At 48.4% G+C, this 16705-nt stretch overlaps 1 protein-coding gene across 1 annotated transcript in view; it reads left to right on the forward strand.

The window, feature by feature from the left end:
- Positions 1–16705, forward strand: part of Grik5 (glutamate ionotropic receptor kainate type subunit 5) — an 83971-nt gene that overhangs the window by 10349 nt on the left and 56917 nt on the right. The window contains exons 7-11 of the mRNA XM_008846436.3: positions 698–751; positions 848–1009; positions 2776–2928; positions 3318–3422; positions 3527–3634. Of these exons, the coding sequence (XP_008844658.1) occupies positions 698–751; positions 848–1009; positions 2776–2928; positions 3318–3422; positions 3527–3634 (582 nt within the window). The remainder of the gene's footprint in view (positions 1–697; positions 752–847; positions 1010–2775; positions 2929–3317; positions 3423–3526; positions 3635–16705) is intronic.

Here is a 16705-nt window from a genome sequence, read left to right on the forward strand (position 1 = left end):
CTCCCTCCCTCCCTCCCTCCTCCTCTTGCCCTCCCCTCCCCTCCTCCTCTCTCCCCTCCTTTCCGCTTTTTCTTTTTGTGGTACTGGGGATTGAATGCAGGCCTTGCCTTGTACATGCGCTAGCTCTGCCACTGAGCTATATCCCCAGCCCTCTTTGTGTTTTTATTTTCAGCCAAGATCTTCCAAGATTGTCCAGTCTGGCCTTGAACTCACTCTGTAGCTGACAGGCCTTTTGTTTATAGTCCTACTGCCTCGGCCAGCAGTGATTACAGGCCTGTGCCACTGGGCCTGATTTGCAGAGTGCTTTTCTGACGGATGAATACCCAGGCTGAGCAGGCTACATTGGCAGTCCTAATGACTCTGGCTGACATAGGGCTAAGATTAAGGTTGCGGCTGTTTTTGCCTGCCCTGTTCCCCAGGCTGCTGTTTGTCTCTAGTAGGAAGGTCTGAGTGCCCTCATGAGGGACAGCAGGTATTTGAGAGCTTCCTTCAACAAAAGTCTCTATTCTCCCTGGCATCAGCCAGCGTGATGGGACCCAGGTCTCCCTCCACCCTCACTTGTGTCCTTCTCACTGTCTCTGGGTGTTTCTTACTGTGTTTCCTACTGGGTGTCTTCTCGCCAGGCCTGTCTCTAAATCTCTCTTCCCTTCTTGGGTTCCCCCGTTCTCTGCCTCTCGGCCTCTCCTGTGTTCTCCAGGCCTCGGAGCTGGGAATGACCTCAGCGTTTTACAAGTACATCCTCACCACCATGGTGCGTACCCCTGCCTACCCCCCCTTCCTCCCCTCCTACCCACCGCACCTACCTGCTTGGCTCTACCTTGGATCTCACCCCTCTTCTTGGTCCCAGGACTTCCCCATCCTGCATCTGGACGGTATCGTGGAGGACTCCTCCAACATCCTGGGCTTCTCCATGTTCAACACTTCCCACCCCTTCTACCCGGAGTTTGTGCGCAGCCTCAACATGTCCTGGAGGGAAAACTGTGAAGCCAGTTCCTACCCGGGCCCCGCGGTGAGCACACAGACACCCAGTGACAGTAAGATGCACTATGCAGACTCCTGGGGTGGGGGTGAACCCTTCCAAACCTTGCTCTGATCATACTCAGAAGCCTCTGGCACCTGAGGCCTCTCAGTGTGGCCCTGTGATGAATCTGACTCGTGTCCTTTTTGCATACCATGTGCCTCCAGCCACATCCACCAAGCACAGCTGTGCCTCTGGGCCTTTGCACCCATTGTTCCCTCTTCCCCACGCACGAGTGGCTGCCCCCCCCCATGTTTCTGCTCAATGTCCCGTTGGTTGTAAGACCTAACTTGGTCCTCCAGTTTTAGAAATGGGTAGCCATTGCCTTGTTAACAGCTTTTCCTGCCTTCTCTCCCCAGAGCACTCCTGTTTAATCACTGTACAATATATTCTTACATATAGGTGAGCTTTGTGGACGATAAGTTCTATAAGGACAGGTGTGTCTGTCCATTTTCTTTACCATCAGATCCCAGCACCTCTAACAGCCTGACTTGGAGTAGGCGTCTGATAATACGTGTTGAATAAATGCAAACTTACAAAAGACACATATGTATGAGTATTTGTTCACAGACACCTACTCATATACTAAAATCCCGAGACACTCCTATGTACAGAGAAATGCACACAGATGGCAAGCTGTGCAGTCAGACATGTGCGGGCAGGGACATCACACATCCACACAGTCACAGGCACATTTGTATACACCCCTGTGCCCACAAAACAACACAGATGCTCAAGCCTTCACCCTAGCCCAGCTAAGGCACACATTCACACATGCACACACACAAACACCTACGGTCAGTCACAGCTCTGTGGCAAGGGAGCATAGAATGCTCGGTTCAAGGTCTTTTTAAAAATTGAGACAGTCTTGCTATGTAGCCCAGGCTTGTCTCAAACTTCTGATCTCCTGCTGCAGCCTCAAAAGTGCTAGGATTGTAGGTCAGCACTATCACGCTTGGCCTTTATTCTACGGACACCCCTTGGTCTCTGTAGCTGTGCTCAGAGGTACGGACAGCTGTTCCCCACTCTACAATGGAAGAAACTTAGGGGTTGAAACATGGCCATTCAGTCAAAAAAAATAGAACTGAGCTTCTGGTTCAGCTAACTGCCTTCCAAGCCCAGGGTCAGCATTTATACTCTCCTGCCCCCATGCCCACCCTGAGCATAGACTGCTGGGCACGTCCATCTGTCCCATGCACATACTTGTGTCTATTCACACGCAGATGTTAGCAGTGGCTATCTTGCCCACTTGCCTTGTCCGTGCAGACCTGCCTGTGTGAGGGAGGCAACTAGCTATTTAGTCAAACCTCTCTGACAAGCTAGACATGGTGGCACACACCCGTAATCCCGGCTCTTGGAAGGTAGAGGGGGAAGGGTCAGGAGTTCAAGGCCAGCCTCAGCTATATCACAAGTTCCAGGCCAGCCTGTGCTACGTGAGACTGCAACTCTTAGATCCAAAACAAGGCCAACATAACAAACAAACAAACAAACAAACACCTGTCAGACAAGTTCTCCAAGCAGACATGGCTGTGGAAAGCTCTTCCCACCAAGGTGTGGGAGAGCAGGAATACCTTCCCCATTGTCATCTGCGTGTGCAGGAGAGACACCACAGCCCCATCCTTCCTTCTGAACCACCAGTTCTCCGTTTCTGTGGACAGGAGTTGTCTGAGGGCTGAGGATAGCCCCACAGGGGTCTTTGGGGTTCCCCTGGCATAGGTGCCATTTTCCCATCTGGCCTCATCTCTGCCTCTGCTCAGCTGTCGGCCGCCCTGATGTTCGATGCTGTGCACGTGGTAGTGAGCGCCGTCCGAGAGCTGAACCGCAGCCAGGAGATTGGCGTCAAGCCGCTGGCCTGTACTTCGGCCAACATTTGGCCCCATGGGACCAGCCTCATGAACTACCTGCGCATGGTGAGCCAGGAGCAAGGGATGTGGAGGAAGTGGGGAGCAGCAGTTGCTCAGGCGGGGGCACTGACTATGTCCACCCTGCCCACCCCTCTGTCTTCTCCCCAACCTCCAACCTACCCCACAACTCCTGGCTCCCCTCTGCCCCTGCCTGGGCCTCCTCCTCCTTTCTGTGTCCCTTCTGGCCACTGCTACTGTCCCTGTCGGGGTTACTTGCTCTCTGGGTCTTGTTCCTCTGTATCTTCCTTCTCTTTGTGATCCTTCCTGGCCCTCCTCTCCTGTACCTTCCACTCCTGTCTCTGTCTTTCTTTATGGCTGTTTCATCTCTGCTGGGCCTTTTGGCCCATCTCTGGGACCTACCTCCCCTCCCTCTGCCCCGCCTCCCGCCCCGCTAGGTAGAGTATGATGGGCTGACCGGGAGGGTCGAGTTCAACAGCAAAGGGCAGAGAACCAACTACACACTGCGCATCCTGGAGAAGTCTCGGCAGGGCCACCGTGAGGTGAGCAGGCCCAGGGTGATGCCAGAGCCCTGCTGGGATGTGGTCCCTGAGGCTTCTACATCCACCAACAGAGCCTGTGCTGATGGTGCCCTTTCTGCCCCCAGATAGGGGTGTGGTACTCTAACCGGACCCTGGCCATGAACGCCACTACCCTGGACATCAACCTGTCACAGACGTTGGCCAACAAGACACTGGTGGTCACAACGATCCTGGTAAGTGGTCTAAGAGGGACAGGACAGTAAGTGGAGGGGCCCCAATGCTGGGTCTTCTCTGAACAGTACCCCAGTCGTAACTCCCCCATGGCTGGCACAGGGCACAGTATACAGATTAGCTGGGGATGTGTTCTATATACCTGGCAAGCCCAGACTTTAACCCAAGTGCTACTGTCCTAACCACAGCCAGGGAAAGGGAGGGCACAGACTGCAATGGGAGGCAGGTTCAGCCTGGGGCTCTTAGCAGTGTCTAGCCCATGGTAGTTTCTTGATAAGCACTGTTGTTGAAGTGGTCCTTTTGTTACACTTGCCAATCGAGTGTATTGATACATGACAACTTGTTTAGTATCCATGTTGAAAATGTGGACACCGGGGCGGGCAGGGGGGCGTCAGAGAGGTGAAATAACTAACCATGGGTCACACAGCAAATATATGACAGAGGCAGGACTGGAAGTATCTCCAAGCCCCTGGAGTCTGAGGTGCTGTACTTTGAAGCTCCAGTCCTTTGAGTACTTAAGCATCAACCAAGGACATTACCCAGTATCATAGGGGCTGCCACTCCAGCATTGTGCCCAACTGGACTAGCAGGGTCTTGATGTATCAGTAGTTGTTCATTGAGGGGCTGGGATCTAGCTCAATTGGTAGAGTGCTTGTCTGGCAGATACAAGGCTCTGGGTTTGATCCCCAGGACTAGGGGTATGATGATGCAAGCCTGTAATCCCAGTACTTGGGGGATGAAGGCAAGAGGATCAGGAGGGAGCCTGATCAAGGTCAGCCAGGCGTGGTGGCATACTCCTTCAGTTACAGCACTCAGGGGGCAGAGGCAGGCAGACCTCTGTGAGTTCAAGGCCAGCCTGGTCTACACAGTGAGTTCTAGGCCAGCTTGGGCTACAGGGGGACCCTGTCTCAAAAAGACAAAAATAAATAAATAAAAATAAAAATATTTATCGAGGATCTGCTGTTTACTAGACACCATGCTAGGTGTTTTCCAGGTGTCACCCTTGAAACCTCCCAGCTGCCCTTATGAGGCTGGTCTTGTTTTCTGGCTATGAACAGTAAGGAGAGTTCCTGGCAAATCCCTGGCTGGGCAGAGCATCAGGCTCTGAGCCTGGCCATCTCTGATGCACCCTGTTGCCTCCTGCCAGGCCCTGTCAGGCGGCGGGTGTGCACAGGAAAGTAGGGGCTGCCTTGAACAGCTGGGCCTGGAGGCTGGACGTGCCAGGCAGTTCCGTTCTTCACAGCAGCCAAGTCCATGGCCTACAGCCTCGCTTGTCCACGTACTCAGCAGCACTGCGAGCTGGGTCAGCTAATCACTGTGATGCCTAAGTTCAGAGATTTACAGAGGGTTCCATGGGGAATGAGAGACCCTCATTAGTAGCCAGTCATAGAGTTGTTCCCTCAGTCCCTGGGGAACTCCTGAACCAAAGTGGACCTCAGATCCCCCTGGAGAAAGGCCAGCAAGCCAGTTGCAGAGGGAGCGATGACCCTCAGTTGGGCAGTCAGACAATTCCTAACAGCCATGGTGAGGGACTCCCTGAGGTCTGGTTGGTGGGGGCCATTGGCGCCTCTGTGTGTGGTGTGGTCCATCCCTGACACCTTTTGGAAGAGGAAGAGATGAGACCTTGGTGGGAAGCAGAGTCAGAGATAAGGGAGAAGACATCAGGAGAGTCCCTGGGGCCCTAGAATTTCATTCTCTTGATTCTTCAAATATTTGCTGATGCTGCTGTGTTCCTGGACTCACCCAAATTCTAGAGACACAGAAGTGAGTTGTGTGTTCTTGAGGGGCGTTGTGGGGAGGTGATACACTGGGACACTCATTCTAAGCCAGGTCATGAGGCCTTTACCGAGAAAGACAGAGAGAGGCTGGGGAAGGCCTCACAGAGACAGCAGCAACATGTAGGGTTTTAGAGGCAGTGCAGTGTAGGAGTGTGCTGGGTAGAGAATATCTGGGCAGCAGGGCCATCGGGGTGTTTGTGAGCTTGGACCAGGAAGCGACAGTCTCAGTGTGTACAGCTGGATATGTTTGGTTCATTCACTGACATTTTAGTTTCGCTAATTTATTTTGTGTGATGCTGGTAATGGAACCCAGGGTCTCACACTCTACTACTGAACTACCCACTCAATATTCACCAAGGTATTCTGCCATTTTCTTTTCTGTTCTTTTCCTTTCTTTTTTCTTTTCTTTTCTTATTTCTTTTTAAGCAGGGCCTGTGTCAGGAACTTGGGGATGGATATGAGTCAACTGGATGGCTAGGCAAGACATGGGTCAGGATTTATCTCCTTGTTCTGTCCTCAGAGCCTAGAGTACCTGGTACCTAACAAGCATGGAGGGCTATGTGGAGGGAGACATGTTGGCTCCAGGGCCTGTGGATTGGGCTCCTACTTTTCCCCTGGAGAGAACTGAGCCAGAAGAGCGGGTCCAGAGTCTGTTATTTCTGGCCCCGCCCCCATCCTGTTGGAAGGCCTTGGGAAAGAGAGAATGAGTGGGGGGAGGCGGCTAATATGGCTGTGAAAAAGTAGGGCGTTGGGGTGCATGTCTGTCATCTATACTTGGGAGGCTGAGACAGGAGGACCATGAGTTTGAGGCCAGCCTAGGCTACATAGTGAAACTGTTTTTTTGTTTTTGTGTTTTTAAAAAGAGGCAGTACAGACAGGACATGGTGGTCTATGGACGCGGTTAGTAAGGGAGTAGAGTTCTGTGGTGGGGGTCAGGCTAGGGTTGCCCCTAGGGTGGGGTGTCCTAGCTGGCCCCTAGTTGATAGGGGCCTAAGGGTGGGGTGTAGATATGAGGCTAGACAGGGTTACCTTGGGCATACCTTGAGGTGTGCATTGTCCCAATGGCCCCTTTCAAGCCCTGACTTCACACCACCCTTAGTGACAGATTTGGTAGACAGGCCTCAGTTCATTTCTGCCTTCCAGTTCAGGTGTTCTGTCTAGTATCCACAACTTCCCCTATAAAATGGGTGCAGGGGTCCCCTCAAGGGACCGTGAGAGCAAGGCACTCACCAGCCTTCCCCAGCACCTGCTGCACTCTTCAAGCATCCTTGATTCCACTTTTACAGCAGCCCCGCGCTCGGTTCCGTTTTCAGATAAGACTAAGGCATAGGGAGGTTTGGTGCTGTGGTGAAGGCCATCTAGCCTGAAGGTGCCAGAGCTGATTTGAGTTGGCAGAGCCTATGCACTTGTCCTTGGTACCATATCACCTCTGTTTCTACTTCCTCCTGAGTCGTCCATCCACACCCTGTGTGAGCTGAGCAGCATACTCCTTTCTGCCCTTAGGTCCTTTAAAGTGAGAGGGTAAAGTACTCCTATCACAGTACAGGGCTGTGGACTAGATCAGGATCCTAAGTACTGCACTCTAGGAAGTCACAGATGTATGATACAGCTTCATGAAAGGCAAACATCTTGGGAGGAATGTTCTAGAAACCTCCTACTTTAATTTTTTCTTTTTACTTTCAAGAGGTTACTGTCCCTATCTCCTTCTCCTGCTGGGGATCAAACCCAAGGGCCCCATAATGATGACTTCTAGGCAAGTGCTCTACCAGTGAGCCACAATTCTCAGCCCCTTACAGGTGGAGTCTAGGAAATTATTCTACCACTAAGCCATGCCCCCAGCCTAAAGATTGACCTTTATTGAAATGTAATGGACACATCTTCTTGTAACTTGTACAAATCATAAATATCTTTGAATTTTCAAAAACTGCACACATTTATAGAACCAGTCCCTGTACTCCTAAAACTTGGAGCTCCTTCCAGTCAGTAGTTACTAACCTGCCCAGGAGAACGCCATCTCATAAAGTGGTTTTGCCTGCTTCTGAACGTATACATGGTGTTGTGTGGTGTGGTCTCATGCCTGGGTCCTCTGCCTGATATGATATTATGTTTGTGAGGCCCATGTGGCTGCATGTAGTTTAGTCTCATTGTGTGTTCTGTGACATAATCAAAGCACAATTTACACATCTGTCCAATGTAGATTGACATTTGACTTTTTTTTTCTGTCATGAGTAATAGCATTAGAAACTCTGTGTTCCCTAACTTTGGTGACCTTGTGAAGGTTGGCTGCATCACTTCCCTTCTTGCTGTGTGTGACTGAAAAGTCCAGTTGTTTTCATTTTCCCTGGTGACACGTGCATACAGGCACTAATGGCGTGGTCATTTTTGTTTGTATTTGATACCTCTGTGTGTTTATAGGCCGTTTGGAAACCCTCTTCCTGGATGTCCATGCTTGTATCTTTTCCCGTGTTTGAGAACTTGACGCTTAATACAATGGCACACACCTTGTGATCCTAGCACTTTAGAGGTGGAGGCAGGATGATGTTGAGTTACAAGGTTACGTAGTGAGACCTTGTCTCAAAAAAACCCAAGGGTTGGGGATTGGATAAGTGTAATGCCCCGAGTTTCATCCCAACAGCACCAGAAATAAAGGGTGAGGGGGATATATGACATTTTCACTGATTTGGGGATTATTTACACATTCTGGAGACAAGTCCTTTGCCAGATGTATGTATTTCAGACATCTCTCCCTTTGTGGGTCGCTTTTCATTCTTAGTTGTATCTTTCTGTTGTTTTGTTTTGTTTTGAGACTGAGTCTCCCTGTCTGGCCTGGAACTCACAGAGATCTACCTGCCTCTGCCTCCCAAGTGCATGCACCACCATGCCCGGCCACTAGTTGTATCTTTTGCTAAAAATATTTGAAACTGGGTGGTGAGATGGCTTAGCAAGGAAGGCACTTGCCACACAAGCCTGATGATAACTGAGCTCAAACCCTGGAACCCACATGAAAGGAGGGAAGGAGAGAACTGACTCCACAGTGTTGTCCTCTGACATCTACACACGGGCATTATGCACACACACAATAATAATAGATGAATTACAAAAACAAAAACAAAAATAAAAAAAAAAACCTTGAAGCCAGGCCTGGTGATGAAAGCCATTAACCCCCAGATTCTGAGAAAGCCGAGGGAAAGGAATCACAAATTTAAGGCCTTCGTGGCCTACAGAGTGAACTGAAGACCAAGCTCAGGCAACTTAGACCCAGTCTCAAAGTAAAAAAATTAAATAAGGGCATGGTAGCACACTCCTTTAATCCCAGCACTTGGAAAGCAGAGGCAGAAACAGGCAGATGTCTGTGATATCTGGGTAGCCTGAGCTACATAACAAGTTCTAGGCCATCTGGGGCTGGCTGCAAAAGAAAAAAAGAGAAAAAAGAAAAAGAGAGAGCGAGAAAGAGGGCTGGACACATAGCTCAGTGGTGACAGACTATTTGCCTAGCGCATACGAGGCCCTAGGCAACAGTACCCCCAAAAGACAGGTTTTAATATAATTTATTTTATTTATCAGCCTGTGGGGGAGATAACTTGGGATGGAGTCTAGCTTCTCCCACATGCTAAACAAATTCTGCCCCACTCACCGAGCCACATCCCAGCTTATTTTTTTGCTTATATTTTAATGTTTTTAGAATTTAGGAATTTAACAAGGTACGGTGGAATATATCTGTATTCCCAGCACTCAAGAGGCAGAGCCAGGAGGATCACCACAAGTTTGAGGCCAGCCTGGTCTTCCTAGCCAGCCTGGGTCTGCCAGGGCTACATAGCAAGACACTGGGGAAAAGAAAAATAGGCGGAAAGAGGGAACTTAAGACTCTTTTCCTATCCCAAGGTTGGGAAAACGTTTTCTTATTTTTTTCCTAAAACTTAATAATTGTTCCATTTCCATCTATATTTATAATCTAGAATCAATTTTTATGAGTTATGTAAGGTATCCACATGGAAATTTAATTGAGGAGCATCATTTATTAAAACAATCAGCTTGCCTTCCCACACATTTACCTTTGTCGTAAATCAACATCCATTTGTATGTGGACTTCCTAACATTCCATTCTGTGCTAAGAGTCTGTCTTGAGGCACTGTCTTAAGCACTGTAACTTACTTTAACTGTTAATGGTTTTTTATATTTTATTTATTATCTTTATTTTATGTATATGAGTGTATTACCTGCATGTATATGAGTGCACCCATGTCGTGCAATGCCTCGGAGGTCAGAAGAGGGCTTCGGATTCTCCTGGAAATGGAGTTAAGGACGGTTCGTAGCCGCCGTGTGGGTGCTGAGAATCGAACCCTCCACAAGAGCAGTCAATGCTCTTAACTGCTGAGCCATCTCCCCAGCTCCTAAGTGTTAATGTTTTATTTTTGTCTCTTGAAACAGGGTCTCCCTGTAGCCCCAGCTGACCTAGAACTCACAAAGATTCACCTGCTTCTGCCTCCCAAGTGCTGGGATTAAAGCCATGTACCACCACGCCCAGCCAATTTTTTTGTAACCAGTTTTTTTGTTTGTTTGTTTTTTAATTTGGTCTTTTTGAGACAAAAAGTTGTCTCCCTGTAGCCCAAGCTGGTCTGGAACTCGCTGTGTAGACCAGGCTGACCTTGAACCCACAGAGATTCACCTGCTTCTGCCTCCCAAGTACTGGGACTAAAGGCGTGTACCACCACACCTTGCTTAACCAGTTTTTAAGAAAACCTTTTTGTATGTGTATGCATGTGTGTGTATGGAGGGGACATGTAGGTGTGAAGGTCAGAGGACAACTTTCTAGAGTCTGTTATCTCCTTTCACCATGTGGGTCCCAGGGATTGAACTCATGTCTTTAGGCTTGACTGCAAATGCCTTTACCTGCTGAGACATCTTGCCAGCCCCTTGAACCGGTTTTGATGGTGTGTGTGTGTGTGTGTGTAGGTCAGATGTCAATGTTAGGTATTGTTCCTTAGTTACTTTCCACCTTTTTTTTTTTAAATGTAGGTTACTATTTATTTATTTATTTATTTATTTATTTATTTATTTATTTATGTGAGAGTCGGGGGAACTCATGCCATGGGTCATGTGTAGAGTTCAGAGGATAACTTTAGGGAGTTGGTTCTCTCCTTTCACATTGTTTTGAGGCAAGGTCTCTCTTGTTTCTGTAGCTGTGCTGTATGGTAGGCTAGGTGGCCAGTGAGCCTCTGGCCAGTTCTTGCATTCCCTCCTCCCCTCCCGAAGTAAGAGTGCTGGGATTACAGATGCAGGCCACCATATCTGGCTTTTTACGTGGGTTCTGGTGATTGAACTCAGGTAATCAAGCTTGCATGGTGAGTGCTTTTACCCACTGAGCCACCTCCCCATCTCCTGGATGTTCCTTATGATGGCTTTGCCTCCTTAAACCCTTGGCATTCGACATGCTTTTAAGTATAACACTTTGGTTTTTAAAAAGTCATCACCAGCCAGGCATAGTGGTGCATACCTGGAACCTCAGAACTTGGGAGACTAGGACAGAAGGGATTCAAGGTCACAGAGTGAGGCCCTGTCTCATAAAACAAAACCAAGTACAATTTTAATGGCATTTGATAAGGGACAAAAGATAGACATCTAGGTAAAATGGAATTTGGAAGGATTAAGAGTCAATAAGGACAAAATCAGCCTCCGTCCCTCCCTGGCCCCTCATTTTCCTTTCTCTGAGGTCATGAGCCTTCCAGAGATGTCTGCATGTACAAGCACATCTCAGCTTTCTTTCACAAAGAATAGCACATGATACACATTGTTCTGTAGCTTGTGTGTGTGTTTTTCCTCTTAATATATCTTGTAGACCTTGCTATTTTAGTAGTTGCCAGGGATCTTTTATGACATTGATGATCTCTTTAACTTGTTCCAAATGAAGTTCTTTCAGTCTTCATTCCTACCCCAAGCCATGCTGTGGTGTCTTTCCATGGACCTGTATTTTTGTGGCTAGATACTCAGCTATTGGTGGGATGGATTCTTAGAACTAGACTTAGCATCCCTCTACTGTCCTCAGTAACGGATTTCTGCATAAGAATCTCTTGAAAGAAATCTGAGAATCTTGGCTAAGAGCCTCCTGAAAAACACTGGGAGGGTCTGGAGAGATGGCTCAGTGGTTAAGAACACTGGCTGCTCCTGCAGAGGACCCAGTGGGTCCAATTCCCAGCATCCACATAGTGGCTAACAACTGTCCTTAACTCCAGTTCCAGGGGAGCCAATGACCTCTTCTGGCCCCTGCAGGCATTGCACACATGAGTGTACTTACATGCAGGCAAAGCACTCATGTACATAAAATAAAAATTTTGTTTTTGTTTTTGGTCTTTTTGATACTAGGTCTCCCTGTAGCCCCAGCTGGCCTGGAACTCACTGTGTAGACCAGGCTGGCCTCAAACTCATGGAGATCACCTGCCTCTACCTCCCGAGTGCTGGGACTAAAGGCGTGTGCCACCAAGGCTGGCCAAAATAAAAATTTTTTAAATGAACCACTGGGTCTCTCAGCTATATGGGAAGGCTGAGTCAGGAAGATCAAAAGTTGAAGGCTTCAGTGAGTTCAAGGCTAGCCTGGGCAATTTAGTGAGACCCTGTCTCTCACTAAAAAGCAAGAAGAGCAGGGTGTGAGACACATGTGAGACAGAGGCAGGTGGATCTCTGAGAGCTCAAGGTCATCCTGGTCTACATAGCAAGTTCAGCCAGGCCTTCATACTGAGACCCTGTCTCAAAAATAAAAAGAGGATGGTGGGGATATAACTCAGTATGGGGAAAGAGCTTACCTGGCATGTGAGAGGCCATGGGTTTACTCCCTAGATTGGCAAAAAGAAAAAAGGCCCTTTGGCCCTTTGGTTGTAAGGGTCCAGGGCTCGAAGCTGAAGTCCTGCATCACTGGTTACTGATCCTGAATTCTGTCCTAGGCTTCATTCTTTTTTGTCTCTATAACCTCAGACCCTGTTTCTGGACAGACCTTGAGCCTGAGTTCAGCCTTGTATTTGGAGGCCTGCTTGGCATGCTGCAAGGAACGAGGGCTTTGGCATGCACGGTCCTCCTGTGCCTCTCAGCTCTGTCCTGCCTCCCCGTCCCTATTCCTTGTAGCTGGTGGCCTTGAGCTAGACACGTTACCTCCCTAGCCTTTGCTTCCTCCTCTGCATTCTGACAGGGCTGTAGGAGGCCCTCTTAGCTCCAGCATGGGCACTTGTCTCTAGGATGCTTCATTTCTGATTCTCCAGCTCCCCCGTCTCTGTCTGGCTTCTCCCACGTCTACTCCCCCACTCTGTCCACTTGAGCTCAGTCTGGCACAGGGCTTAAGAGCAGAGCCTTGGGGCTTTGGAGTCATACTGACTTATGACTTTGCTCCTCTGGCCCTACGTGTCCTCAGCTGTAAAACAGAGGTAATAATACCGACCTCCCACGCTGACAGAGCTGTCACACAGCAAGCCCACAAGAAACGCTTGCTGCTGGTGCTATTATTAGTGTTATCTCACATTCCTGTCCCTTGTTCCACAATTTTGGATTTGGAGAAGCAGCGAGAGAGAGAGAGAGAGAGAGAGAGAGAGAGAGAGAGAGAGAGAGAGAGAAGAGCACTACCAAGCTTTCTCCTTTCCTCACCCTGGCCTCCCTCTATTCCGTTGTCCCTCAACTTAGGTCTGAGAGCTCATGGTCTGTGATGTAACCTGGCCTCATGGGAAGAATGTCTTATGTATGGCTTTGCAACCGCTCCCCCCAGCCCAGACACTTAAAACAATAATGATGTTTTTTCTCCTGATTCTGTGAGTTGATTGGGTGGTTCTTAGCTTGTCCCCCTGGGACTCACTGGCTATATTCATCTAGTGGCTGAGATGTACCCCCTGGGCTGCTGCAGACTGGCCTGAGCTTCCTTACATGGAGGTCTCAGAATTGCTGTAAAGGCTGAGGCTCTGGGATTCAACTACCATCACTTATGCCATTTTCTATCAGCCAACACATGTCACAAAGCCAGCTACCCCAAGAAGTGGGGAAGTGACCTTTGCCTGCTGATGGAAGAAGCAGGAAATATCATGGCCACATCTACCATCTGCCCTGTCTAAGCTCAGTGCATGTGTGTAAAAAATAGTCCAATGGGGGCTGGAGAGATGGCTCAATGGTTAAGAGCACTGACTGCACTTGCAGAGGACCCGGGTTCGATTCCCAGTGCCCACATGGCAGCTACAGACCGTCCTTAACTCCAGTTCCAGGGGAATCCAAAACCCTCTTCTGACCTCTACGGCATTGTATGACACAGGTGCACTCACATACATGCAGGCAATACACTCATACACATAAAATAAAAATAATAAATAAAATAATTTTAAAAAGTCCAATAGCCAGGTTTGAACAGGCATTTTTATCCCTGCCACTTGGGAAATTGCGGTAGGAGAATTGCAAGTTCAAGTCTCCCCCCAGGGCTGCAATGTGGCTTCAAGACCAGCCTGGGCAAATTAGCCAGACCCTGTTTCAAAATGAAAAGTAAAAAGCAGTAGAGTTCTTACCTAGAATCCACCAGTGAGGGGCTGGAGATGTGGCTCAGAGGTAGAGCGCCTGCTTAGAATGCACCAGTGAGGGGATGTGGGGGGGTAGCTCAGACATAGTGTTTGCCTAGCATGTCCAGGCCCTAGATTCAATCCCCAGCTCAGAAGGAGGGAAGAGAGAGGAGGGGAGGGGAAGAGGGTAAGGGGAAAGGAAAGAAGGAAGGGGGAAGGAAGGAAGGAAGGAAGGAAGGAAGGAAGGAAGGAAGGAAGGAAGGAAGGAAGGAAAAAGAAAGGCAAAAAAATACTCATTTAGGTATTGACTCCTGAGGATTTAAAGGCAAGTATTCTAGAACCAACAAGGTGACTCAGCAGGTAAAGGCTGAACAAGCCTGATAACCTGAGTTTGAATCCTGGAACCCACATAAAGGTAGAAAGAGAAAACCAACTCCACAAAGTTGTCCTCTGACTTCATGTGTGTACTCTAGCACTCAAACCCCACCCCCATCATGTACACACATACACTCAGAATAATAATAAATAAATTTTTAGGGCTGGGCATGGTGGCACACACCTTTGATCCTAGCACTTGGGAGACAGAGGCAGGTGAATCTTTGTGAGTTCCAGGCCAGCCTGGTCTACATAGGGAGTTTCAGGCCAACCAGGGCTATAAAAAATAAATACATAAAAGGCATGTGTTCTAGAGAATATACAGAGGTCAGGAAAAGAGGGAGAGAGAAAAGGATGGAAGGGAGGAAAGGGAGGGAGGGAGGAAGGAAGGAAGGGAGGAAGGAAGGAAGGAAGGAAGGAAGGAAGGAAGGAAGGGAGGAAGGAATTCGTTTCATAGTAACCATCTTGGATGTTATTAGCAGAGATTTCTCACCTCAGTGTTTTGAGTCCTGAGTCCCTTTGTGCATTATCCCAAAGGGACACTGGCCTACCACTATTTAGACAATAACTACTTCAAGGTAAATTTCCCTTTGGTTATGACCATCTCTAGATGCCTTGTTTTACTGGGACTTTGAAAATTCTCCTTGCTTTTATGATTCCTGAAAAAAAATGAGATCAGTACAGTTTGCTTGTGACCCTCAAAAGTAATCATTGGGGGGCTAGAGAGATTAGCAGTTAAGAGCATGGGCTGCTCTTGCAGAGGACCTGGGTTCAGTTCCCAGCACCCACGTGGACACTAATACCAGTTCCAGGATATCCGACACCCTCTTCTGGCCTCCATGGACATTGTGCAGCACGGGTGCACTTACATACATGCAGGCAGCACACTCATACACATAAAAAAAGTAAAATATTTCTTAAAAAGTAACCATCAGGGGCTGGGGGAGATGGCTCAGTGGTTAAGAACACTGACTGTTCTTGCAGAGGACCCAGGTTCAATTCCCAGAACCTACATGGCGGCTATGAACGGTCCTTAACTCCAGTTCCAGGGGTATCTATCCGAAGCCCTCTTCTGACCTCCTCAGCATTGCAGGACATGGGTGCACTCACATACATGCAGGCAATACACTTATATACATTAAAAAAAATAACCATCAATGTAGCCAGGTATGATGATACAGATATCTAAAATCCCAGCACTCAGAAAGCTGAGGCAGGAGGATTGCAAATTTGAGATGATCTGGGGTTTCTTAGGAAGTTGGAGACTAGATAGCTGGTGCTCCATGGCTCTAAAGAAAGAAAGAAAAAAGAACAACAATGTAGCAAAAGACCAGAGGTTGCAAACTGGCAGGTGTATTTGTGTGGCCTAAAAAAAAATGATATTAGAATTTGCATTAGTTGCTAAATTCATAATCCGGAGATTTTAGAAAACAATCTAGGCTTCCAAACTCCCTTGCAATTGCACCGTTTGGCCTGTCAGGCCTGCCTGCCTCTTGGCAACTCAGGCTAGAGTGAAATCCTGGTGGGGGATCCCCTCTTTGGTCCATTGGTGGCTCATAAAGTTGGTTTAATGAGTCACTAGTGGCCATGTTAAAAATGAAGTAATGTGAATTGAAACTATCCATGTACCCTGCTACTGGGCCCTGGGAGCAAGGTCTGTTTCATGGAATTAAGCCTGGTTCCTTGTGAGCTCCTGTGTGTGGTAAGGGGTGAGTTGAGTCAAGTATGTAAAAAAAAAATCCTGAAAGCTCTGTTCTTGTTCATGGTACTGAGTCTCTCCAAAGCTCTTCCACCCTCGTAGGCCTTTTGGCTGGACACCAGTGAGTCCCGGGTAGTCTATGGAGCTTCAAATGTCTCCCTGTAGTCTGCTAGGGGCTGGCAAAGCCCCACTGACTTTCAGGCCCATTTTCCATTCAGAGCATTTTTAATGACAGATGTGTGCAGTAGCCAGGCATGGTGGGACACACCTGTAATTGCAGCACTTAGAATGTGGAAGCAGAAGGATCGGGAGTTCAAGGCCAGTCTTGTCTACGTATCAAGTTCAGTTATAGCTACAACCTGAGCCCCTGTCTTAAAAAATAAGAAACAGGGCAAGAAAGGTAGCTCAATCAGGGACTTGACTAATAATCCCAGTTCTTGGGAGGCCAAATCAGGCCTCTCTCCAGCTTGCTGGCCAGGAAGCCTAATTGACCTATTCCAGACCGATGAAACAATCTGTCTCAAAATATAAAGGTGAGCCAGGTGTGGGGGCTCATGCCTTTAATCCCAGCACTTAGAAGGCAGAGGCTGGTGGACCTCTGTGAGGTTGAGACTAGCCTGATCTGCATAATGAGGTCTAGGCTAGCTGGGGCTACAGGGACCTCAAAAAAACAAAAACCAAACAAACAAAAACCCCCAAACCCCA

Source organism: Nannospalax galili, unplaced genomic scaffold (genome assembly GCF_000622305.1).
Source record: "Nannospalax galili isolate Female #2095 unplaced genomic scaffold, S.galili_v1.0 scaffold1623, whole genome shotgun sequence".
NCBI classification, from domain to species: domain Eukaryota; kingdom Metazoa; phylum Chordata; class Mammalia; order Rodentia; family Spalacidae; genus Nannospalax; species Nannospalax galili.